This window comes from Cololabis saira, chromosome 18, assembly GCF_033807715.1.
Source record: "Cololabis saira isolate AMF1-May2022 chromosome 18, fColSai1.1, whole genome shotgun sequence".
NCBI lineage: Eukaryota > Metazoa > Chordata > Actinopteri > Beloniformes > Belonidae > Cololabis > Cololabis saira.
Genome location: NC_084604.1, coordinates 19052832 through 19079453, shown reverse-complemented (window position 1 = coordinate 19079453; position 26622 = coordinate 19052832). Strand labels below are relative to the sequence as shown.

The 26622-nt window shown below is 42.5% G+C and overlaps 2 protein-coding genes across 2 annotated transcripts in view; one reads left to right on the top strand and one right to left on the bottom strand.

Moving 5' to 3' along the window:
* The window catches only part of extl3 (exostosin-like glycosyltransferase 3), a 40395-nt gene extending 36678 nt beyond the window's left edge, over positions 1-3717 (top strand). The window contains exon 6 of the mRNA XM_061746507.1: positions 523-3717. Coding sequence (XP_061602491.1) covers positions 523-732 — 210 coding nt within the window. The 3' untranslated portion in view covers positions 733-3717. The remainder of the gene's footprint in view (positions 1-522) is intronic.
* syt14b (synaptotagmin XIVb) lies at positions 2623-25907 on the bottom strand. Its single transcript, XM_061746508.1, has 9 exons — positions 25894-25907; positions 20222-20269; positions 13870-14016; positions 9700-9837; positions 7855-8117; positions 7314-7742; positions 7050-7230; positions 6003-6059; positions 2623-5626 (listed from the first exon to the last, which is right to left on the bottom strand). The coding sequence occupies exons 1-9, from the start codon at positions 25904-25906 to the stop codon at positions 5313-5315; spliced, it is 1590 nt and encodes a 529-aa protein (XP_061602492.1). The 5' UTR covers position 25907; the 3' UTR covers positions 2623-5312.
* Positions 25908-26622: the final 715 nt, after the last annotated feature.

Sequence of the window (26622 nt, the reverse complement as noted above, 5' to 3'; positions counted from 1 at the left end):
ACAGATGCTAAGTCTGCCCTGCCACTTTCAGTCCTCCCTGAATCCAGTTTTCTGTCTGACAACTTTAATCTTTTCCATTTTTGTTATAATCCAAAACACAAGTAGCTTTATATGAAAACATTGATCCATAAATCTGTTTTAACTAACAAAAATTAGTTTTCTGCAGCATATTATAGACTCTTTTCTCTGTCACAAGGATGGAAAAAATCTCTTAACAGAAATTGCACGTTTTTGTTTATTTGTTTTTTTTCAATGGTCATGTTTTGCCAGAAATGCACAATTAGATACAACTGTAGAAGAAAAACCACTTCAGTCTTTTTTTTTTTTTTGGATCAGTTTATCACAGTGCTGAAACGTTGCCGAGGAGCATGTGAGAAATAAACTTGCCTCGTGACGGCTTTTATCGATAAGCAGTATCAGTGTCAGTTTCGATAAAATCCTAACACCCATTCTCTAATTATGAGGTTCATAAAAGACGACGATGGATTGCAAAACGAATTTACTGTCTTTGTTTTATCTCAGGTGACCTCGCGCTGGACCTTCCGCTGCCCCGGCTGCCCGCAGGCTCTATCACACGACGACTCGCATTTCCACGAGCGCCACAAGTGCATCAACTTCTTTGTCAAGGTGTACGGCTACATGCCGCTGTTGTACACACAGTTCCGTGTGGACTCTGTGCTGTTTAAGACTCGTTTACCCCACGATAAAACCAAGTGCTTCAAGTTCATCTAGTGTGGGGCGTCTCAGCAGAAAAACCAAAAGCAGAGTGGATTGAAGGACTGGAAGCGGTGTAAAGACGATCGCAGCTTCCACTAAATGCAGTGATGGAGATGGATGTGTGGTCTGCAGGACAAATGCAGAATCTGCTGAGGTGGATAGACCAGTTAACCCGAACATCTGCTGGTCCTGCTGGTCTGTTCCACAAATCAGCTAAAATTCAAACAGCGGAAACTGAAAGAGATTAAATGCTCAGAAAAGAAGCCTTTGCAGCAGACGCCACTCCTCCTTCATGCTCTTCAATCATGGTCAACCATCAACCACTACATGTCATTTGCACCGCTCACCTGCCCGCCGAGGAAGGGAGGCAGTTTTACAGTGTACAGAAACATTACCCAGGCATGGAGATGAGTAACTGACAAACAGATGCCAACAAACTAGTGGTTTCAGCTGAGAGCAATTTACAGTTACAAACTGTACTTATGTTAGAGAAGAAGCACTGACGGGCAGATGTATTTTATTGAACTTTCATTTTTTTTTTTTTTTTTTTTAAATGATGTTTAAATGTGCAAATCTATTTGGAGTCAACATTTTTCCAGGACCTCTGCCTGTGGGAGATCAGAATCATGTTTAACCAGCATGAAGCGCACGAGAGGGAATTCACTTCAGCAGTCACCATAATGCCTCGACTCTGTCATGAAAACCAGCCATCGTTTTGTCACGTTGCTACGCTCACATGATCTGCACTTTGTGCGTGTGTAAAACCTTTTTTTTTTTTTTTTTTTTTTAAATCCTACGGGGTGTTAATACTTTGTAAAGTGGGTTTAAGTAGTCATGCTCAGATGTGATAATATTGACCAAATATTATCTGCTTTGTTGGAGTTTGCTGGAGTCCTGAGTCAAAAACCACAGCTGCCAGAATCAACAAAATGCTCTAATTATGCAGAATGTAGAGTTGGGAATCTGGTGAAACTAGGATGACATTTGGTGAATGCACCTGTTTGTTTTCTGGTGGAGATGGATACATTTTCCAGTTGGGTTGTTAAATCTAAAACCTCAAAAATGGTTCAGGTAAGACGAGGAGAAGCTGTCAGGACCCTGTCCGAAACTAACAAATATAAACTAGTAGCACCTCTGCAGCTCGCCAATTAATGCATTATATCTCATTTTATGATGGAGGTGATTCATTCTATCAGTCTTTGGAGGCTCTGAAGCAGTTGCCAGGCAACAGGCCAAGACTCCTTGAAGTTAATAGTCCCAGTCATACAATAATCCAGCACACAACCACTCATAAACTCACGAGTTGTCTCTTTTATTATATCAGTGGTAACAGCAAATGACTTCTAATGTGTTTAATATTTCAGATTTCTTTTAAACATCTATGCACTAAGAGATTGGTGTCAGTCCTCATCTAAATCTCCACCAGAAAGCAAATGCACACGTTTTTTTTCTTTACTTTTTTTTTTAAACATGCAGCCATAACGGGCTTTGCAGGTCAAGTATTAGACACATTCCACCCCGTTCATGTTGTCCCTCGTTGTAAAGCTCACACAGACAGAAATACCACTTTATCATGTAACCATATTGGTTCATTTAGTCTTTAACCTTGATGAATGTTTTTTTTTTTTTTTTTTTTGCCAAACAGGTACAGTGTCTGCAGCTTTTTTTTAAGCATTAATTTGCAGAATTCTTGCTAAAATGACGCAGTCTGGTACACCCATGTGGTACTTAAGTCAAACTACTGGAGCCTAATCCATCATGTATGTATTATAAATCCAGAATCCTTCATTTGACTGTCTTTAATTTATGTAATCTGAACAAAAGACAGTGGCCCCCCCACCCATCCACAATAGTTTTCTGTGAGGATGCTTTTAAAAAACACACAATTTCACAAGTAGATGGATCCTGTATATTTATTGAATATATTATTGAAGATTTTTTTTTTTTTAAATGGGTGAGACATGCAATAAAAAGATAAGACATTGTAGTTTATTATTCCAAATCAAACAGACTTGAACCTAAAGGAGCCATCTTGTTATCTTCATTGCCAATGAAAAGTATTTTGGTGCCTCTGAATGTGGGGTGGGGGAGGAGGAATCTCCACCGTCTCCGCTGGCTCCGTCTACTCTGCATTCCCTCCCAGTGAAATAAAGATGCCTGATCAGGCCTGTTTACCCCAGAGGGATAAAACCAGGAGCCATATTCTTAATTAGTTTGTTGTGAATTGACCAGAACAAATCCTCATTTCATCTTTATCTTGCAGTCGCAAATTTGAAAAACCAGCCAGACGTCTAACCTCCTCATCACATCGCAGAACTTTTATTGGAACTCCCGGGCCTTCGGTACTGCCCGTTTCTCTCCGAACAAGTCCTCGGGGCCGGGTTCGGGGTCAGCTGGTGGTCCTACCGTACATCTTCAGTGATCTGTGGCTCAGTGCAGAGAAGATTTGAAGGCTGCAGTCACCCTGTAGAATGTAAAGAGCAGTGGTGGAATGCTGGGCGACCATGGGCCACCGGCAGCACTGCTTGTTCTGTACCAGACGACAACGTTAAACGTCCCGTTGAAAGCTAAATTATTGGAAATAAAAACTCAACATTGTTTCCAAGAAAAGAAAAACAAAATCAAGAGTCTTGTGTCTGTTGAAATTTGAATAGATTGGGACATTACTGGGGGAAATGTTGAAGATTCACATCCTTCAAGGACCACACACATTCTGTTTACATCTCAATATTACAAAAAATAACAGGTTGCAGCTCTTTCAATCAGTGGAGAAAATTATATTTCCCACTTCACAAGGGACGGCTGTCATTTCCTGGATGGAACCAGTTGCCAAGCAACCGGAACATATTTTAACGCAAAAGAAATAGTCCCAGGGCACAACTTGTTGCATAAATAATACATAAAAGTTGTAGTGCAAGTTGGCTGTTTCACTAAATTCACTGGCTACTGCCTCCAACTGGAAACAAAAGTCGAATCTTAACTGGAAGAAAAGTGAACAGCCCCCCCGAAATGCCCCCGATTTCCCATCAATGGGTGTCAAACAGAATCTGACCGTGTGATGCAAGCTCAGAAGAAGCTGCTCCCTCTCAACATACCGTGCAACAGTACTTAGTGGGAGCGTCAGACATCTGGTTCTCATTAAGTCTCGCAATGTCTTTCAAAGAATTAGATTGTATTTTAAGGGAGTCTGTCCCAATGCAAGACACAGACGGGAAGAGGTGTGGCGGCAGTAACCTTCACCCAGATGGAGGCCTCAAACCTGACATCAGTTGGAGACAGAGAAAAGGGCATCCTACACCTCTCTGGATGGGGCTGGCTGGGAGAGGGTTGCATTTGTATCCCTGAAGCTCGGGTGTGTCTGTGGTTGACTTATCTCTAACCTCGGGGGGGTTGTGGCTCGTCGTGACTCATATCTGTTTTTGCAAATCTAGAGATGATGCAGGTCCAGTATAACCAAAACTTTATTTGCTATATTTTGGTTTTGTTTTATGCAACAATACATTCAACATTCCCCTTAAAATGAGAAAAAAAAATATGACATCTCTGTACTGTATTTATTTTCTCTCCCTCTACAACTCAGTTTGCAGCAAACAGCTGAGGCTGTCATCGGCGCTGCCTCAAAGACAGCCAAGTTTATTGGACTGTGAAGTCTTGCATATTCCTCCTCAGCGGGAAGCACCATGTTTCTACATGAATGAACATGGCTGAGTTGTCAGAAGGCTGAACGGTGAAACAGGCTCAATCTGTCCCACGCAGGGAGGAGAACTGTACTTTGATACCTACAGGCATGCAGTCTTCTGTCTTCTGTTCATTTTTGTAAGAAAGTCACACAGGAAGAAAGAAGTGCATTCTTCTTGTTTGAAGTGGCATCCGATGCATAGTATACTCAAGTTATGCAAGACCACGATATAAAGACAGATCTGTGTGTGATACCGACACTACTGGTAAAACACAACCGAGGACATGAAAGAGGAGACCAATGAATAGATCTTGCATAATGTTGTGCATGTAAACGTACTGTACAAAAGCGGAGCTTGTAAGCATAGCTGCAGCATGTTGTAGGCCTTTTTTTTTTTCTTTTTTTTTTTTTAACAGTCCTCTCATTGCATTCTCTTTTGTCAGTGGCTACGACTGGTACAGAAATGTCTGGTATGCTGGTGGCAGCTGAAGCCCAGAAGGAAGAGAAAGGAAGGTCCGCCAGTCCTGGACCGAGCTCTTTGGTCCGAGATTGAAAGAAAGGAATTGTTTGAGAGTGTCTTTACATTGTCCTGTAAACGGTTAGTGCACATGCAGAGTTCGCTGTGAACTGTTTCCCTCTGAACTCGCTCGTAATGATGCCGTCAGTCATTTCCAGCGCGGCAGTAAAAGGCCTGGAGCGGGAGTTGGACACCCCCACCTGTGAAGTCCGTGTGCCGAGACGTGGCCGATTAAAGGGCATTGATGCATTCTGGTGGTGAAGGCTGGGAAGCGATGCCCATCCTCATGCCTGAACGCAACACACACACAAGAATAAACATCTTGCAAGGGGCTTCCTGCTCTCCCCGAGCTGGAAGTCCACAGGAAGCTTTTGCTGCTCGGTCTTCATGAATCTCCTCCTATGTGTCGGTGAGAGTGTGCCAGTGGCAGACCTGTCCCTCCGCCTCCCTCATCTCCGCCCAGTGGACCTGCTGCTCCTCGCTGGTGCTGTTGAGACCCAGGGAGACCCAGCCCAGCCGCTCCCTGGGCCTCATGCTGCTCCGGCGGCAGAACACGGACACCACCAGCGACACCTCGGACAGCTGGAAGAGCGCCACCTGGAACACGAACGTCTCCTTGTAGGTGGGGTTGGGCTGGCCGCGGCACACGGCCGTCTTGCACTTGGACATCTCCTTCCCCTTGGAGTCCAGCATGGTCAGCTTCACGTAGGTGTCTGAGAGGAGAGGCGGGACAGAAGTGAGGCAGCGCCATCAAGTGGCAGGAAATAAACACTGCAGTGAACAGAAGGGAATTTCCACTAAGTCTGAAAGATGTTATTTATTTTATGTAAATAATCATATGGGCACTTTTTTATTTTAACCATTTTCACCTCTTTAAAGAGGAGACGGGTCTCCCTTTTGAGACAAAACTGGGAGTCTGTGCTCAGCTGAAAGGAAATTAGATACAACTTTGCATTTTTTGGGGGGGAGTAGAAATATTAGAAACACTTTCATGCAGAAGTAGAGTTTAAAAGTAACCATTATATTAATTGGTGTTTGGATTGCAAATGAGATGGTTTCAAAAAGGCCTGATATTCTCTGCTGCCTTACCTCTCATTATATACAACTGTCCCCCAACGAAGTGTTTCACACAACAAAACAGACCGTCTGCGGCAGACACACACCACGGCGCACACAACAGTGAAAACAAGAAAGAGAGGCAGTTTAAAGAGTGAGATACACACAAGATCATCAGCGTGAAAGGAAACTCTGACATGCAGCTTTCTGGTAGGGATGCCCCGATACCGCTCTCATATACTCGTACGGGAGATGTTGAGCCGCCCCGCGGCTCCCCGGGTGAGTGTGCAGCCTGGCGGCGGAGCAGCCGCTGCTGCTCAACTAGCTGTTCCGCTTAGCCGCTAGTCGGCTAAGCTTAGCGTGGTGATGAGAATAGAGTGATAACGATTGAGTGAGACTGGCAGCGCCGTTTCAGGAAAGATAGCGACAATTAATGCCAGCGGGATGTCAGCAGCGTGGACATATTTCAAAAATAATGGACGTCGACAGAAGCAAGGCAGACTGAAGCTACTGATGCTAAGGTGTCAAGAGGAGGAAAAAGAAAACGTTTAATACCAGCAACTTGATAAAACATCTCAAGGCGCATCATAAAGCTGAGTATACAGAGTTTGCTAATGCTACTGCAAGACCACAATAGCCAACATTAGCTCAGGTTCTGCAAAAGCGACAGACAATGGCAAGAGACAAACCCACGGGCCGTGTTGGAGCTGAGTTTTGTTTAAAATAGTTATTCTACTCATTTTATTTATTTTTATTGAATTTATCTGTTGGAAATAAAACCTGTCTTCCAATTCATTGCATTTTTCATTGCATTTTGAGCCTAGTTATTTTTGTGGTAGAAGTATTGTATCGGTACTCGGTATCGGCAAGTACACAAATACTCGTACTTATACTCAATGTGAAAAAAATGGTATCGGGGAATCCCTACTTTATGGTTATTAAAAAGTCAATAATAAAGAACAATTTGATGACGCGTGCTGCTGGGAGCATCGGCCCTGTCATCAGGGAGGAGAACGTCACTGCACCGAAAATGTACAGCAAGCTGGGAGAAAAAGAAATGAAAGCAGCTTCTGCACTTACTGACGGGTTTATCAGACGCCGTGGTTTTGAAGTGGCTTCCCTGGATGACCTCAGCCGATAGCTGTCCCGTGGAAGAGTTATAGATGAGACCCAGGAGGATCTCTGGCAAGGACGAGTCTTCGGTGGAGCGGTAGGACAGAGCTGCCGCGCTGCGAGAGACGCTCACCAGAGAGCCGCAGCCCTGGCGAGACAAGAGACAAATCGCACGTGTCTGCAACTGAAGTCACCGAGGTGCGACGATAGAAATTCACAGTGTTTTCTCACTGGGAGCTCGGAGCCGGGCTCCAGGGTGACGGGGAGGGCGATTTTCCCCTGCAGGTTCAGCTTGGTCAGGTAGAACACCTTCTCTCCCAGGACCTTCTCTTTTTTCATCCGCTTGATGCTGTACAGGCGGAACCGGACCGCGCACTGCCCCAGGGCCTCCTGCTCCACCCGGGAAAACTTAAACGTCTCCGTGAAGACGGGACACGGGCCCTTCTGCACGCCCGTCTTGGCCCTTTGCTTCTTGGTGGGCAGAAGGACCAGGTGGACCTGCCAGGAGATGTTGCCCGTCTGTTTGAGAGTGGGGATGTCCGTGGCGGCCGTCACCGTGACGGCCAGCCACTGCTCGCCTGAGTCGTACTCGAAGGCGACGTCCAGCGTGCCGTACTTGGCGAGGGGCTCAGGCTCGTAGGCCGAAGGGAACAGAAGATCCTGAGTGCAGAAATAAGAAAAAAGAGGGTTTCTATTTGCCCTCGTCAGAGTTCACAAGGGGAAAACGGCTCAGACACAGAAAAGCTGGGCAGAGATGACGTCTGTAACCCACCTCTGGGCCCAGAACGGCAGTGCTGTCGCTGGGAATATCCTCCTCGCAGCCTTTGTTGAGGTAGCTCTCAGTGTCCTGCTCCACGCTGGCCTCGCTGGAGCAGCGGGGGCTGTCGCAGCGCCGTGGGAACGACGTCCTCCTGGCCCCTCGCTCTGAGCGGGAACGAGAGGTCCTGCATCCCCCTGAGCTCTTGTCCTGGTAGGGAGGAGGCTGGAGCTCGCTGACGGAGGACTCTCTCTTCATCCGCTGGATGGTGTTGACCGCTGTCACAACGGAGATGAAGAGACATACAGAGAGGAGTAATATGAAATGGGACAAAGGTTACAATGGGGTTGCTGCTGGAAGAGTCAGGTTAACCTTCTTAAACTAAACAGGACTCACTGAACTCTTTATTTTTTATTTTGCAAAGTTGTGTTTTGAATTCTTGAGTTATTTCCAAAGTTTGAACATTTAATGTATTATTTCCCTGTATATCATTTTCCTTAGCCTCACTGAAATGATGAAAAAGCACATTTCAAATATGTCACTTAAAAGTGTAACAACAAACAAAGTTTTTATATTTGTTTTCTTTTTTACCCTCTGTGTGCTGAGTTGTATAAGACAATAAAGTTGAGTCTAAGTCAAAGTCTAAGACCCCGTCCACACGTAGCCGGATATCTGCGGATATCTGCTAAACCGGAGATATTTTCCTACGTTTTGACCTGTCATCCACATGAAAACGCAAATAAACAAAGGTTTAAAAAAACTCCGGGCAAAGTGAAGATTTTGGAAAACTCTGTTTATGTAGATGCGTGTAGACACACACAACCGGAGTTTTGCTTTTTCGAACGTCACATTATGCGCCAAAACAACAACAAATCTGCTCTGACGTGCGCCTTTTGTTTACTACAGAACTACAGATGATCCAGCATCTGTTCTCCAAGCTATTTATTAAATAAATGGTCTCTGGTCTTGACCACCGCTTACTGCGTTACACCGACACAGAGCCTACGCCGTAGGGTACGCGGCGACGCGCACCCTACGCCGTACCCTACGGCGTAGGCTACGGCGTAGGGCTGCGTCGATAACGCGGCAGCTCCGTGGCGGGACACGGGGGGGAGAAGGAGACGCGCCTGCCGCGGAGAAGCGGAGGTGCAGCTTCCCCGGGAGCCGCAGATGATCTACAGGTTTGAAATGCTTATGAATGTAGTCGAAAACGCAGATCTTCGGTTACGTGTGGAAGGGGTTTTTTTTTTAAAACGATGTAATGTGGATGCAAATTTTTTTATAAACGGAGGGGGGAAATATTCGGTTTTAAAAATACCCGGCTACGTGTGGACGGGGTCTAAGTCTGACGATAATGTGCTTTCTCTTGACAATAGTTAAACATCTGAAGCTAAAGCCAGCGGCCAGTTAGCTTTGTCCAGTTGCTAGGTTACGGTTGTCGTGTCAACTGTAACCTCACGACACTTAGTGAGCTTAAGAGATGATAGAAGTTTGTAACGTCGGGACAAACAGCTTAGACGCCGTTTCCAGTCTTTGAGCAGACCCATAGTCCTAGTCTCCAGTTACAGGATGCCATTACACTTCTATTTCATCCCACAATGCCATTACACTTCTATTTCATCCCACAAGCAAATAAGGATAGAAAATAGGCTTTATATTCCTGTAATGGAGAAAAGCCACTAGATGCTTCCCACGCTGTTTAGGGGTCTATGGACGTACCATCATTTGAAACCAAAGCCGTAAACTACTGTATACTTCCTGTCACCGTACTAACTGTGCCATGTCTAATTCACTCTGCGTGTCTTGTGTTCGCTTGTAAAAATATTGCTCATCGGGGTGAAATGAGACACGTGCTCTCACCGTGGTCGCTGGAGGCCTCACTGCTGTACCCCCCCTGCCCGTTGGACTCTTGGCTCTTGCTGCTCCACGCCGACTTTGTGTTCTCCTGTTTCATACCCTCGGGGCTTTTTTCTTCTTCGCTCTCTGATACGACTCCATCTGCACAGGACACGTGCACACTCACGTTCAGAAACTGCATCTGCAGCACCAACCGTGCAATATGTTTAGAAGTGAGAGAGCGTCAAAGTGCAGCTGCTGGAACTGGGACACGGCGCTCGAAAATGGTGAAAGTGGAAGAGAAGATCCAAAGTTTGCAGAGAGGTAGCACACACTCTAACCTTGCTTTGCTTTCTTTTTCTTTTTGCTTTTCTTCTCTTTGTCCTTCGTCTTCTTCTCCAAAGCCTTTTCAGATTTCTTTGAACTGTCCGTTGAGCCGTTTCCTTTCTTCCTACCGGACTTCTTCTTCTTTGTTGTAGAAGATCCGGACAGCTCAGCCTCTTCCTCGTTGTCTGCCTCCCTCCCAGCGCCGTCCTCCACCTCTTCCTCCTCCTCTCCATCCTTCTGCTTTGATATCCTGGTGTCAGTTTCACAGCCAGGTGAATGAGGATTTTTATCCCACTCATCACTTCTTTGCTGAGCAGCTAACTTCTCTTCATTCCCATTTTTATTTCTGTCTTTTCCTTCGCTGTTGTCTGTTGTCTCTTCAACAGCCTCTTTTTGCTCTTCCTCTTTAAATTCTTCTTGCTCTCTCTGAACCTTGGCCTCTTTCTCCAACTGCTTTGCTCTCCTCTCTCTTTTCCTCTGTTCTCTCTTCTCCTGTTGCTCCTTCTCTTCCATTTTCCTTCTTTCTTCTTCCTCTAACTCAGCTTCTGTCTTTTTAACTCGCCAACATCCATCCTTCCACTCCCATTCCTGCTGACTCTGACTGTGCTCTCCTGCTGTTGCATCGCTGCCTTGGTTGTTTTTTGAGCCTGCACTACCAGCGTCCGCGTCTCGAGGCATCTGCCAGATGCTTTTACTACTAGCCCTTCCTTCTTGCGCGGCGGCGCCCTGACCCGGCTCCTGGCCACCGCCGTTCTCCACGTCCTCCTCCTCCTGCACCTTGTTCATGATGGTAGTGACCTGCTCAGTCAGCTGGTCGCTCACAGCGTACGTGACATCGCTGACCGCGTTGGCCAGGTCATCCACGCGGCTGGTGACTGAGTCCAGGATGGAAGAAATGTTGACAGATGGGAGAGTTGGCTGGAAGCTCTTGAAAAAGGCCATCTCTCCGTCAGGGATCCTGTGGCACGCTGACCACCAGATTAGCTCATCAGAAGCACTGACACGGAAACGTGGTTGTTAGCTGGGTTGGGCGCCAGCATCACAGCTTGTACTGAGATGCAAATACACACCAATATGCTGATAGTAAAGATTACACTTAGCACGACTGATGATTACATGTACTATAAAACATTCATAGTATCACATTTCCTCTTAAAAGGAACTGATTATGCCTTTTACAACAACCAACACAATTACTGGAAGTCTTGATGACATTTCTTTGACATGAATTGCTCTAAACACTACAACGCCTCTCTTTTTAGCCACGTCTTTGGCCTCTGTTCATATTATCCAGTTTAAGTGGGTGGAGGCGGTCAATCAACTCCCCCCCACCTTTCTTCTTTGTAAAATCTGCTTCTGAGGCAGATCAAATATAGCATGATGTGAAATTGGATGGATATAGAGATGTTGACTCTGGATAATTATACTCCGATCATGGATCTGTGACTTAACAATAACCTGCAAATCTGAACTTCTCACTCAAACACATCATTTTCAATTTGGTAGTAGCTTCAGTCACACAAATATATGCATTCAAGCAAGGATACATCTTTTTTGCTTCAACATATGACAAGAGAGTCTCCAAGGCACTCTCACCTGGCAAAAGTATCTTTATATACACATCAGTGTATAACCAACAGACAGAAACACAATTCTACATGCTTAAAGTTTTCTTCCTAATTGGCTGAAAGATAAATGTCCCATATGGGCAGTTCCAGAGGGGGAGGAGAGTTTGTGATCAAGACAAGGTTTCTGAACATAAATCCAAAGAAATGATGTCAAGGTTTGTAGAACAGGGATATAAGAACACTACTCTCCGAAAAGCCTATAGTCGAGCAAAGCAAACTGATGAAGATAGACCATTATTTGCCACTATGTTCAGTACAGAGGCGGAACAAATTAAACAAACTATAAGAAAGAACTGGGGTATTATTGATAGTGACAGTCTGTTAAGCCAGATCTTTCCTGATCCACCTCAGGTAAGCTTCAGAAGATGTCCTTCTCTGCAAGATAAACTAGTCCATCACTGTGCAAACCAAAGCTTTCCAGGATGTAGCCTCCCAATAAACCAGTGTTTCTCAATCCTGGTCCTCGTGGGCCCCTGTCCTGCATGTTTTAGATGTTTCCCTGTTTCAGCACACCGTGATACAAGTACCTGTGTCATCAACAGAGCTGTGCAGACCTTGGTGACAAGCTAATGAGGACCTTTAATTAGAATCAGGTGTGTTGGTGCAGGGAAACATCTAAAACATGCAGGACACCGGCCCACGAGGACCAGGATTGAGAAACACTGCAATAAACAATGTATGATTAATTACTTCATAAACTGCAAAACCACATTTGTTATTTATAGATTGGAGCACCGTGTGTGCAATGTGTTTTATGTTGTAAAAACTAAACAGCCCCTACAAGCCAGACTGGCTGAACACAAATATGCGATCTGCAGAGGCAACATGAATTAGCCAATGGCAGGACACACCGTAGCAGTGACGCGCCCACTTTACAGGCTTGTGGGATTGATCACATCCCACTGTCCTTGAGAAAAGGTGATAGACAGAGGCAGCTGAATCAGAAGGAGACATTTGGGGTATTTAAATTGCAGGCCACTAAACATCCAGGCCTAAATGAAGACCTGGACTTTCGTGTTTTTCTTTGATTATTTGTCTGTTTGTTTATCTACTGTCTGTTCTCTGCATGGTTTGCTTTGAACCTGGATGTATTAAATCCTGCCCCATGTACTGTATTCATGCATGTATGTGTGACATTCACTGTAATGTATGTACGATGTTTATGTCTCACTGTTTAGTAAGGATGACACCTGCCGGATGTTTCATGTACCGAACCTTGTATCCTGACCAGCACATCTGCTCGGTGGAGGTTTCTGATTGGTGGCTTTAGATCTGAAGAACCTCTCCTTACCTGTGAGAAATGTTTGACTCCTTGTTTGCCGAAACGCATTGGAGTTTTTTAGAGGTTTATGTAACCAAGTCGCTACAATAAAGGCTTTTTAACTTTTGCCAGATCAGAGTGCATTGGAGTTTCTCCTGTTTTTTCATCTGAATTTTCCCATCCAAAGAGCACCTCAAACGAACCACTTCTGAGTCCAAAAAGCGCTCCTAGACATACATCTTTGTGATATGTCAGTTTTAAATGCTTTCTCACACTGCTTCAGTAAGTAGCTACTTGAACAAGCTTTGCCCTCATCGATGACGTAGCAATTCCTTGCAGCCTTTCTATGTAGCAGTACCACTGTTGACCACACGTGGGGGGGGGATAGATCTGTTGTACTGACAAACAAGCCATTAAAAATACTGTCCTCATCACTGGGGCCAGTCTGCCACATGTTGTAATACCATTTTGTCCCACTAGAGGGACACTGATTGTGACTGACGCTTAACTTTTTTTAATATGCTCCCCCCTGTGCTCAGAAGTGGTATTGCTACATAGAGTAGGTTTAAACTTTTAAGGAATAGAAAGAAGAGTACAGGCTCCCAGAGTGCCTGAAGCAAGACGAATGCATTTCTATTTCCTATACAATATTAGACAACATCATTTCTGCTGTACTCTTGTTGTACACTTGGCTTTGGTTTGCAATTTATGCCACTAGATGTCACCATATCTTCCATACTATGCCTTTAATTGATTTCTAAATCATTACAATATCTTTTATTTACCTTTTTATGCCACTTTCCCAATTACCTGAAGGTTCTTTAGATATTCATACAAATAAACTGTATCTATGTGGTTCGCACACTTTTACATAAATGTAGCTGAAATAACCAGCAGAACTTCAAGCGATGTTGTTGTTAAAATCAAAGCTAAATATAAAATCCTCTTCATGCGTGTGTATGTATGTGTGCTGTGTACCTTTATGGTCGTTCTTACAGCCACTGAGATGTGACAGATTGTCGGGACTCTCCGCAGACAGTTTGTTGCTGAGGTAAAGAAAACAGAGAGCCATCAGCGCCATGAATGCTGCAATGGAAGAGAGGACACCCAGAAGCTCAGGAGAGACTGAGGAGGAGGAGACCGGAGGTGAAGAGGGAAGGAAGAGCAGAGAAAAAGAGAAAACCAAAAATTAGAGCAACATGAGTAATAATGATTGCAGAGATATGTAGAAATTCCATTTTCAAATCAGATTATCTAATTTTTTCAAGATAATAATTAAAAATGCCCCATTGGCTGTAGACACACACACACACACACACACACACACACACACACACACACACACACACACACACACACACACACACACACACACACACACACACACACACACACACACACACACACGAACACACAAATGATTACAAGCTAAAAATAAAAAATAATTAATAAAATAAAGTTGAAAGGCTGTGAACAAACAGCTTTGATGACAGACATTGTTTTGCTTGATGATAGGCATCTGACATTAGAGTAAAACTTTAATTTATACTTGACAGGAGGATAATTAGCCGTTGTACTTTTAAACAGCCGGCGCTCTCTCCACTTCAAAGGCATACCAGATATAATCCACAGAGCTGTATGTAGGCCAGGCATACTTCATGTATCCATCCAGCTCTGTGCTATTTTTATGAGAGCCTCAAAGGAACTGAGTGGAGCAGAAAAATAGACTCAGTAAAGCTAGAGAAAAAAAACACATCATGTCTGCATTTAAGATACTCTGATACAGACACCACCGCAGAGTAATGAGCTGCAGAAAAAAGGGAAACGGGTTTACAATGAAACATTTCCAGGGATCATATTCCTCAGTAAAAAAGCTGCAAAACAAAGGACACGGCAGGTGACGTTTTCAGCCTCAACACGTAATACAGCTGTGATGAAGCTTGAGCCCAGAGCTACATAGGCCTTCACAAACAATTAACTATTGTTTTTATTACTTTTGCTGGCTCTGTACCTCCTCACAGATATTTTATCACCATGAACATGAACCATGACAGGCTTCTGAAACGTTTGACTGTTCTAAAAATTTCAATCTGCGAGCACTGGGCTGAAATAAAGATCTGAAAGGCCAATGTTGTCGTTTTTAGCTTCCATTTTCTGATTGACACTTCCTGTTTTATTTGATAATAACATTTTTTAGCTGGCACACCTGTCCAGCACCTGTTTTAGGGCTGTTCATTACTCCAAACCAAAGTTAAAGTTGCATAGAGACTCCCGTCTGTTCACTTGTAAGTTTCCAGACTTCAGGGAGTCTTTGCACTCCGTAATAAAGCTTTCTGGTCTTTTATTCTTCCTCATTTTTGGGTTTCTTCTCCCTTCACCGGATTTCCTGACAGTTTCCTTGTGTGTTTTTCTTTTGAACACTGAATTGGATTTGTGCCTTTTTTAACATCTTTTGCAAGTTTTGGTTTCTATGTTGACCGATTCTACTCTGCTAGATAAATTGTCATTGATCATCTTCACAAAAGGTCTGAAGGAGATTTTTTTGTTTTTTATAATTAATTACTTCTACCTGCAAACCCATTTCTCTATTTTGTGTCTTCTCTCTTTCCTTTATCCTCCTTTCGTGACCCAGAAACCAATCTCAGCAGTACATACTGACGAATGTCTAATTGCTGTTATGCAGAGACATCCTGCAAGTCTGATGATGAAATCGACTGCAGTCGTGGAGGACCACCGGAGAAACCGCCCACAGGCTCACAGGCCGTTCCCGACACTGCATCAGCTGCACATACGATACCGTACGCAGCATGTACAGCTCGTCCAGCGGTGGTCGCTGGTGCAAAGCTTGCTGCCATCAACGTGGTCATGCCATCGCTTTGCTTTAGCTGTAGTGGCCCACTGCATTATGGGACATAGTATGTCAGGTGGACTGCTCAGTTTCAGGATGGACATTTTTCCTGAACAAACAGTCCATCACAGTACCATTCACATACTGCAGATTATGTTATTGTTCTCATGAAGCACTTTTTGAGTTTTGTCAAAATCTCACAGAAGGTGGCGGTGCACAGTTTTGAAAATATCAATAGAGATAGAGAGAAGCAGAAGAAACCACGTAGGACTAAGGCCCCGTCCCAATACTCCCCCTCGCCCTCGTTTTCATCACTTCCCCTAAATTTTGCGCGTTCCAGTGAGGGTAGTGGTGTCCCAATTCCTCTTTTCACCTAGGGGGAGTGGAGAAAACAAGGGCGAGTGGCTCTGAATTGTCCCTTCAGAGCGAGGGTTTTGGGATCCACACTCGCTGATCTAGGGACCATAAAATTTCCCAGAATGCTTTTCGTCGTCATTTGCCGACTGAATCCAAAAAAAAACATGGCGGACATTTCTTATTTTTTAGTGAATAAAAATCTAAATTTTGAGTTAGTTTCTGCATAAAAATTAGTTTTCATTACATTTCTAGCGAGAAATATATATTTTACTTTCATAATATTCACTCAGTGAATGAACATAATCCCTTTTTTGGCCGTTGTTCGCGAAGATCGCGCCGGAATAAAGGCTGTTAGATTACGCCGTAGGCTACGTAACCTACGCCGTAGGCTACGTAAACTACGGCGTAGGCTACGTAACCTACGCCGTAGGCTACGTAAACTATGGCGTAGGCTACGTAACCTACGGCGTAGGCTACGTAACCTACGCCGTAGGCTACGTAAACTACGCCGTAGGCTACGTAAACTACGCCGTAGGCTACGTAAACTATGGCGTAGGCTACGTAACCTACGCCGTAGGCTCTGCGTCGATTTGACTCGCCGACCGAGGGCAAACAGGCAGACTCGTCTCAGATTGTGACCGAGGGAGCAAGCATTTTTTTGTGAGAAATAGAGAGAAATAATCCTGTGACTCGTCAGATTTGTTTTGGATGTTTCTGATATAATAGTTTTCAGAAACCACAAAGCTGTTATCTGGGTAATTTACACACTTTCAGATAAAGCTGAAGTTAAGATAGCGGAGCTGATTTATGGTTCCGCGTTAAATCGACGCAGAGCCTACGGCGTAGGTTACGCGGCGACGCGCGCCGTACCCTACGCCGTAGGCTCTGCGTCGATTTAACGCGGAACCATAAATCAGCTCCTCTCATATTTTAAAATTTAATATTGCCAACTTCCGTCACATTAGGAACTCCCTATCTTTAGAAGCAGCTAAATCCTATTTTAATGCCATGATTTTATCCCATATTTTTTACTGTTTGTCTTCATGGTCTCAGGCCAGATCATCAGTTTTAAACCCTCTTAGATCTTTGCACAATCAGGCTTTGAAAATTCTTGATAGAAAGCCACAACGTTTCCATCATTGCCACATATTGTTAAAACTTAAGCTTTGATAATTTAATCAGGTACTCCAATATCCGCCTGGTACACAAAATCCTGCACGATGCTGCCCCACCCCCCCTAAAGGCCTATGTTCAGCCACGCTCTCAATCGACCAGTAGAGTGCTAAGGTCTGTCACCAGGGGTGAGTGCAAAGTTCCAAAAAGGAAGTCCACCTTTTCTCAATCAGCTTTTTCATATAAAGCTATTAAGGAATGGAATGGGCTCCCGGACAATCTAATGAACATGGCTGACTTCCATAGTTTTTCTAGGGCCGTCAAAAAGTGGCTTTTGGATAGTCAGTCCTGTTCTCATTGACAATACCGTACGGGTATTTGGCCATCCGATGGTTCCTTTTGTGGGTACCATCTGATGGCATTTGGATTTTCTGATTTATTTATCTTGACCCAACCTTATTTTAGGTTCAATTATTCTAATCTATGTTATTTTAATCAGTCTGTGTTTTGTACTTGCACTAAGTGCTTTAAATGTTAACCTTTTATTGTGGTTTCAGGACATTGTACAGTAGTCTGTTTCTTGTATTTGTATTTGAACACTGTCATTGTAAACCCTAATGTGTAGTATTTATGTTTGTCAAGGACTACAGATGGAAATTAGCTTGTGGCTAACTCTGGTGCAGCCATCTTTTTAATGTACCTGCACATTGTCCTTTAAATAAATAAATAAATAAATAAATAAAAGCTCCGGAGCCGGCAGTCAGGCAGAAATCCCGACATTTTCAGATCAAATTTCTTAACAGGCGTTATTTGGATAAACTGAGCCCAGTTTGGGGATCTTAACGGTTACTTTTACCCCTGAAAAAATATTAAAACTTAATAAAGTGGCATATTAACAGCGCTACAGCTGAAATTAAAACAGCTTTTGGCTCTCAGCTTCCTGATCAGGGTAGGGATGAAAACGAGGGGGAGTATTGGGACAGGCCCCTGGGCCAAGTGCCCTAGATTTCAAGTGCCCTAAAATCTGCCCCTTCTTTTTTAGGGGCTAGTGAAGAAAAGTAGGGGGATTATTGGGATTGGGCCTAACAGTTTCATTTTCAGAAGAGTAACTGTGATATCTAAATAGGCAGGACACACTGATCTTGTGTTATAAATTATATTAAAAATGAATAAATATGTCATCACAAACACCTTTAATGTTCATCTTACAGACACGCTGCATCAAGTCGGCTGCAAAGAAGCAACAGTTAGATGATGTGGAGTTTGACATTGGTTGAAAGTGAACACAAGGATGCTTCAGTTCCCTAAATGCCTGCTAACCCTTCAAGGACAAGGAAATTAATCCTGAACTGTTTGTGCTTGCAACAGTATAGTAATCACTTGAAGGCATTCTTGTTTTAGGGTATTTCTCACAATTTTCTCACATTTTGTGGAATTATTGACAAAACAGATGATGAACGTCAGTTCAAACATTAAGCCAAAGGATTTAAACAAATGGCCTTCGGTGAAGCTGCTGAGCATGCGAGACGAGGCTCTGGCTCTGACAGGAGCTCAACCTGATTCAACAAAGTGAAAGCTGATGTCTCCTTGAGCACACAACTCAAAATGGAAAAGAGCAAAAGAGAGGTATACCTAAACAAATGTTCTGTATGCAGAATGGGTTTATTATGGACAGAGTTGCCTCGCCATGGCAACAGGCAAAGGATCACTGCTACATCCAGAACCAGCCTGCTGCACACTCTCCCAAAATAACAAACACTAAGTTCCCACGACTGGCACCAGAGGTGGAGGCTTACCTTCTCTAAATGAATATCTTCTTTAAATCCGGCTGTTCAAAGGAAAAAAAAGAAAAAAAAAAAAAGCTATCGATAGTAAATAACTAATGAGGAAGAAGAAACAAATATCCGTCCCTGAAGTAATCCAACAAGTCATAAATCCCTCCCATTTGGTTCGGCTCTACACTTGCTAGGCTCTTGCATCCCCTCTCTCTGCCGACAGCAGTGCTGGTTGAGTAAGAATGACCTCTGCAGCCACGGGCACGGCAGCCATCTGCCCAAAACCTCTGGCTTATGGCCCCATGTCCTGTTATATCATACATGGTGCTGCTCTGTACATGTCAACAACAGCTGAATAATTTAGAACGACTGAGGTAACCTGATCGTCAATGTACACTGGAAAGCGGTGCAGTGTAGCAAGCTGGCCTATAAAACAATCCTCCTCTCTCTTTTTTTTTTCTAATAGTGATGCCAGTCTCACCCGGGAGAGCCTGATATTTCTGTTAACACCTCAGCAGGTTGTGTTGGATCCTTCATCCATCTTTAATGTGGGCTTTCGCAGCATATCAGAATAAATGGGGAAAACGTGTATCAATAAATCTGTTTTCGAGAGCTTCTGAAGTTGAACTGAAGTCTGATTTGAGTCTCAGGATTCAGTCTTCAGTAAGCTGCCAAGCAAACATGGAAACTCGGCCACTGATTCCTTATCAGGCGGTAACAGAAATCCCTAATGACCTCAGGGGAAGTGTGAGCTTTCTCCAGAGATTTTTACCTCAAATAATATATTCAGAAAGTAATTACTGTCTTTAATCAAGATGGATATCAAGATAGACATACTGGCTAAAATGTCCCCACTGTTAATCAGGAAGTTGGGAGGGTTTTTTTTTTTTTTTTTTACATATGGAGCTCTGAAACGAAACAAAACCTCAACACTGAATAAATCATGCACACACAGCTGCCCTGTCACACTAACTTGATATGTCATGTATAATTGACACAGAAACATTGCATTTTTGAGGTCTATATGAAAAGTAAATAGCATTTATTCATCTATTCTTAAAACTTCACGGAAAAACATGAAGGTTTGAGAGTGCAAAAATGTTTGGATTCATCAGTGTTTATGAGTCATGAAGTCAAACAGGAGGAAAATGTGCTCCAGCACTTGTTTTTTTAGACACGCTGAGACACATCCTGTATATTTACAAGGAAACGGGGGCTGGTTTTGACACGGTCTTACCTCGTCTGGCACAGATCAGCTCATGAGCACCACAGTTCCTCCCCCCTGCTGCAAGGCAGATGCATGAAAAGTAAGAGGTCAGAGGTTAAAAAAGAAAAATCTAAATGAAAAACAAACATAATTCTCTGCTCTGCCCTCAGGTTAAAGGAGCCGACAGAGCTGTATGTCAGCAAACATAAAGGTGGAGGATCTCTACAAGATCTCTGGCTTCTTCTTACAATCTACAAACACGGAAGGCTGATTGGTGATTCCAGATCACCCACAGGATTCAGTGAGCGAGGCTGATTATCTCATTTGTCTCTGTGTGGTTCTGTGATAGATTGGCGACCTTTGTCACCCTGTTTTCTTTTTGCTGGTATTGGAGCTCGTCTCAGCTGGAACAGGCTCCCCTGCCATCCTGATTTGATTTCCTTAATTTGATATCTTTATTCATTTGAGGCCATGATATTTCCAGAACAAAAGGCGTCGATATCAAAATCAAGAAAGTTGTATGTTCCCAGGAGATGAAGACATCCCTTTGGTCAAGATCAGTTGGAGTTAGAAAATGAATGGCGTTTTTTTTTTTCTAACTGGAACATCTTATTTATTACAAGTAAATATAACTGAACTGTTAGGTAGAATGATCCCTTATTTATTACATTTTCCATGATATGTTGGATTGTTGACTCAATAAAGAATACCATCTCTCATATGACACACTCCTACACTTCACGGCTTTGACATTTATTTATTTCTCTCATCTCTTCAGTATTAAATGATTCGGGCGTCTACAGCAGTTAGGAATGTAAAAAGAGTATCTCTTGACTCTGAACGTTTGAGGAGATTAAACGTAAGAAGTGTTTTAATTATGTAATCATTCTCAAACATTTACCACGCTTATCTTAAATTAGGGAAACTATGTTTTATCCTGGTCAAATTTCTCCCATAATATGAGAAAAAAAAAAGGTTGTGAGGTGTAAAAAGCTTCTGACTAGGTAACAACGTACTGAGTTACACAAGATGAATGTACTTTATAGAGTTTGTAGCAGCTTTTTAAAGTCATATGACCTCTTCCCTTAAAATCTAGGTATCTTTAAAAGAGTCTTTAAAAGAGTCTCTACTCACAGCAACAGCGGTGAAAATTGAGTCTTCTCTTCTCCACAAAAAAGTCTATTAAAAAAAATCAGGGTGTCGCATTTATAATAGCTAAATAGTAAATGAGCATCATAAGGATTGAGCTTCCAGAGCCATAAAAAACAGCCATGATGTCACAACCCAGCCGATATTATTAAAGAATGGCCACTACAGCTCTGTGTGCACATGTAATGAGCATTTTCTTTACTTAAATTGTAGTTTGTTATACAAATGTGTTTGAATCTTTTCAAAGTTGAGCACCTCTCAGATTGCCACCGTTTGGGCTGAGGATGCAAACTATTATTTCTAATTACCAGTAGATGTCACAGGGTCATATATATGAAAATTAGCAGTGTACTTATCAAAAAGTGCAGTAAGACATATCTGCTGGATCCTTTCAAAATGAAGGGATACTGTATATTTAATGAATACTGTTATTTGTGTTTGTGTTACTAATTTCAATTATGTGTTTTCTGTCTAAACAACACATAACTATTTTAACAACATGAAACTAAAACAAAAAGAATCATGTGAGTAATAGTAAGTACCCCCATGATTCAAACGCTTGTAGACCCACTTTAAGAAGCAATTAGTGAAGTAACCATGTCCTATATGACTTTATCAGTCTTTCACATTCAGTACGTTTACATGCACGAACAGAAAGTCGAATTGTTGCCTTGATCCGACCAACATTGAATTTTTAAAAGCCATGTATACACCTTAGTCGGGCCGAACTGAAACTCTTGAGATCGAGCTTTTAGTTCCAAACAATGTGGTCCTAATCCGAGTTATTCCTTCATGTATACGCAACCCACGCTTAGCCGAGCTAGTGACTCCCCCTTGAGCATGAGCGGGAATAATAACAGTCACGGCATCACAACAACACGGCAACAGAAGAAGAAGAGGGAGACTCTGTGTGCATCTTACCTGCAACATGAGCTTGGTATGAACAAAATTTACAGAGCTGCTGCATCATTAGCATCCATATTTTTCGCATGTTGTTGTCCTCCCTCGTGCTTGTTTAGTAATTGTACCAGAAGAACGCCAATGCGAAAGTGCTTGTAGGGCCACCTAGTAATCACTCAATAATCAATTGTCTTCTTGTGCATGTATACTTGGATTTTTCCAGTTTAATACATTGTTGCCAACGGCTTGATTTAGATGTGCATGTAACCGCACTGTTTTTTGTTCATAAATGTTGGCGTGTTCTTCTTTGCAGCATTGCCTTAGTTTCCTTAGGTTTTGGGGCATTCACCTTAAGGTCTGGACTTTGACTAGGCTATTCTAAGACATTTTATTTTTTCAGCTGATGGGCTTCAGATCTTTGTCCTGTGGCAATTTACATCCTGTATTTCAACCAAGGTGAAGCTGTTGGACAGTTGGCTTCATATCTGCCGCTGGAGTACTCTGACTTGCAGAGGAGTTCATGATTGACTAGTTGACTAAAAGGTCTCCAGGTCCTTTTGCGGCAACCACCAAATAGGAGCTACGGCGACGGATTTTGACGCAATTATCTCTCTTCTGCAACAAGCCAAAACCCTGCCGTGTTTACCAGGCTTTAAATATTTAACGTGGTTGGTGAGGCATACTGTACAGGGTTTGCATTTCCCTGAACATTGCATATTCAGACTTTGCAGTAAATTAGCTGGGAAGTCCATTTGAGAAGATTGTCAACTGTTTTACCGGTAAGTGAATAATCCTTCTTCCTGTTCAACACTGAACTCCAAACTGTTTGTAAAAGCTTTTATGAATATTTACAGACTGATATGCAGCAACAGTACTTCTCAAAGACTAATGCTTATGCCTTACCCTCTTGGCATTGTGCTAACACACAACTGAATGTATCAGACTAGTGTGCTTTTAAGGAGGTATGAAAACCTGCTGATGGTCAGTGAAGTGCAGCTCCTCTGTGCTTACGACTATGGTCTGCAAACAGATACGGTTCAATCATTATAATCATTATTTTCTTAACATGTTACTGTCATACTAAATAACTGTGACCGATTCTTTGGCCTGATGACAGGGTACGTCATCCTCTCATTGATGTGAAAGGATGCGGTTCCAGCGGCGTTTACTCAACTTTTTCTTCGGTAGTTCTAATAGCACCTGATTTCATCTTCTCAAAAACTAAGTAGTTTCCTTATTTATGTATCTCTCAAATTCAGCATTGTTAAATTATTTAGAGTGACTGAATTAGTATAATAATGCGTGTCCCTTCTTCGAAGTCTCTGTAGAGGTGCCACACACGTACAACCAACATGATCAGAAAATCCTCACACTTCTCACTCGGTTACAGAATGGAGAGATGGCCCTCACATACACACCCGGTCTCTCAATTTTCATGCCTTTTTCTCTACCCCAGGAGGTGGAAAAAAAGAGGTTATTGGATTTTCGCCTTTCCAGAAAGTGGCTCTTACATACAGGCACAGAGGACGGCAAAAGAGGGAAATATTCTGCAAACAAACGCCAGTATGTAAGGGCCTACAGATTGATGACTACTGGCACATGGCTCACGTTAAAGAAGCACAAAGGAACTTACAACACTGTCTAAGGTTTACTTTTGGTTGGTCTTTTCCATCATGACTTTCTTAAGCATCTTGAGTGGACTTTGCCATGTCTGCGGGGCCCCCGAGTTAGTTTAATCTCTGTAGATGTGTGACGTACAGCCATAAGAGATATGATATACCCTAAGCCTTAGGGCCTAAGGGAAGCAGAAACTTGGTAGATAGCAGACATGAAAGATCGCATCAGCAAGTCGATGAGTTGTAAAAGTTAAAATCAGAGGTGTCAAGTAACGAAGTACAAATACTTTGTTACCTTACTTAAGTAGAAATTTTGGTTATCTATACTTCACTGGAGTAATTATTTTTCAGACGACTTTTTACTTTTACTCCTTACATTTTCACGCATTTATCTGTACTTTTTACTCCTTACATTTTAAAAACAGCCTCGTTACTCTATTTCATTTCGGCCTTTAAAAAAAACTATCCAGTTAAATTGCTCCATCCGGATAGAGTGAATTTGGTTGTGGTTGTTTCAGATGTTCTTGTCCAGTTTTGTTCTTACATCCGTTCCCTCAGATTCCTGCAACTAAACTTGGATGTACATTCCAATAAAGGTTAGGATAAATGATAACATGCCTCTGAAGTTTGACTTTTCGCACCATTACAATACTTATAGGCAACTAGTCATCATATCTCCTGCTCTCTGAAACACATGTTAATGCTCAATAGTACACATATATGGTTTTTTAATATATTTGCATTATACTAAGATGCATTAATTTTCAATGGCTTTTGTCCTTAAGGGCTTTTTCCCCCTTACATTACTTTTACTTTTATACTTTAAGTAGTTTTGAAACCAGTACTTTTATACTTTTACTTGAGTAAAAAACTTGAGTTGATACTTCAACTTCTACAGGAGTATTTTTAAACTCTAGTATCTATACTTCTACCTGAGAAATGAATGTGAATACTTTTGACACATCTGGTTAAAATATATTCCTTCAAATGAAAAACTGACATTTTAACGTTTTTCTTGACTTAATTTTTTTTTTTTTAAATAATGGTTCAGTTTATGTTTTTCATGTAATGTTGTATACCCCTACTACTAAGTTACAATCAGATGTTTTTATTATGGTACCAAACAGTACCGACGCAGGATTAAAAGACTGACCTACAATTTGCGCATGAATGTACCTGTTATTGCTTATCTGGGATGATAAAATGTCTCATTAAAGTTATTAAAAGCTAGAAACGAAATAAAAGTCAGAAATACCACAGTGTAGTGAGAAGGAAAAAAATTAATTTACGAGTACCATCTAGTTAAAGATGAAAAAAGCCAATTCCCTGCTGCCTCAGTACCTGCTGAAAGGTGCTCTTTACTCCGCGAGCGCCGACGCACGCAAGGCTGCACGTGACATAATCAGATCACTGTCCACAACGGGACAAGGCACCTGTCTTTAAAACACACAACCGTCTCTATGCAGACAAATACATTTGTTGCGCATTTTAACAGGAGATTATCAATACATGACACCAAGAGAGAACGTCCAGACAAAAGCTAAATGGTTTGTACAAACGATATATATTTTTGTCTCCTTAAGTGTATTGGTACACCGTATTCATCCGCTGGTGGATCTAGTTTCTTATCAGCACCCTAACAAAGTAACAGCCAAAGACTCCAAACACAAGAAATACTAAGATTTTGGGGGAAATATATTAAAATAAATAACTATTAAGTATGTATTTCTTTTTACTGGCGTATAAAAAACGTGATTGCCAGTTAAAGCCCCGGAAGTGTCTCTGAGCCAATGTTTACTTGCTCGTCACTTCACGTGCGCATCCCACGCTCACAACCGTCCTGCATCAGAATCCGCATCACAGCATCACAGCAGCCGCTGCCATGACGACCGGCCCTGCGGTACCCTTCACTCTCACACTACCTGAGACAAGAAAACACACTCGGCGAATAGTCATCTTATCTTTTGAGCCGGGATTCTTACTCTGCCCCGGGTAAAGTTTAAGAGTCCAGCTGGACGGCCGAGACCGAGTACTTACCGTCTATCGCCATGATGCTCCGTCCCGGACTCTACCAAGTGCGAGGGGGGCGTGATGGAGGGAGGTCATTCATGTGTCTGTGCGGAGGAAAGACGCCGTGTTGGCATTTGAAGTTTCAGTGGGAGAATCTCTGAGGTATTGACATTTAGGCAAGGCAAGGCAAGGCAAGTTTATTTATATAGCACAATTCAACACAAGGTGATTCAAGGTGCTTTACATCGACATTAAAAGCAGCAAGACATAATTGTACAGTAAATAAAATTATGAGAAAATTAGGTAAAATAATAAATAAAATGATAAGAAAAGAAGTAAAATAATAAAAAGCACAAGCTGTTAAAAATAAAAATAAGGGCAGTAGAGTACAGCAGTTAAGTATTTAATTTAAGAGTAAGCTTGAGTAAACAGTAATGTTTTTAACCCTGATTTAAAGGACAGTTGGAGCAGACCTCAGATCTTCAGGAAGTTTGTTCCACAGGAACAGAATAGGAGCAGAATAACTGAACTGCCTCACCTTGCTTGGTTCTGGTTCTTGGGAACCACAACAAACCAGATCCAGATGAACCTCAGGGGTCTGGGAGCTTCATAGGGAACTAACAAATAATCAAAATGTTCTTAGACGGTAATGATGATAAATATTTGGTAACCTATAGGCCTGTACAGGTATGGAAGAGTATTAGGGCCAGGCAGGAGAAAAATAAAAATAATATTTTAGAGGAGGAAGATTTTTTT

Coding starts and splice junctions, on each gene's coding strand:
- syt14b (XM_061746508.1), bottom strand. Junction 8,118..9,699: donor TGAGGCCTCCAGCGACCACG/GTGAGAGCACGT, acceptor CCGTTGTGACAG/CGGTCAACACCATCCAGCGG. Junction 7,743..7,854: donor CTGCCGTTCTGGGCCCAGAG/GTGGGTTACAGA, acceptor TTCTGCACTCAG/GATCTTCTGTTCCCTTCGGC.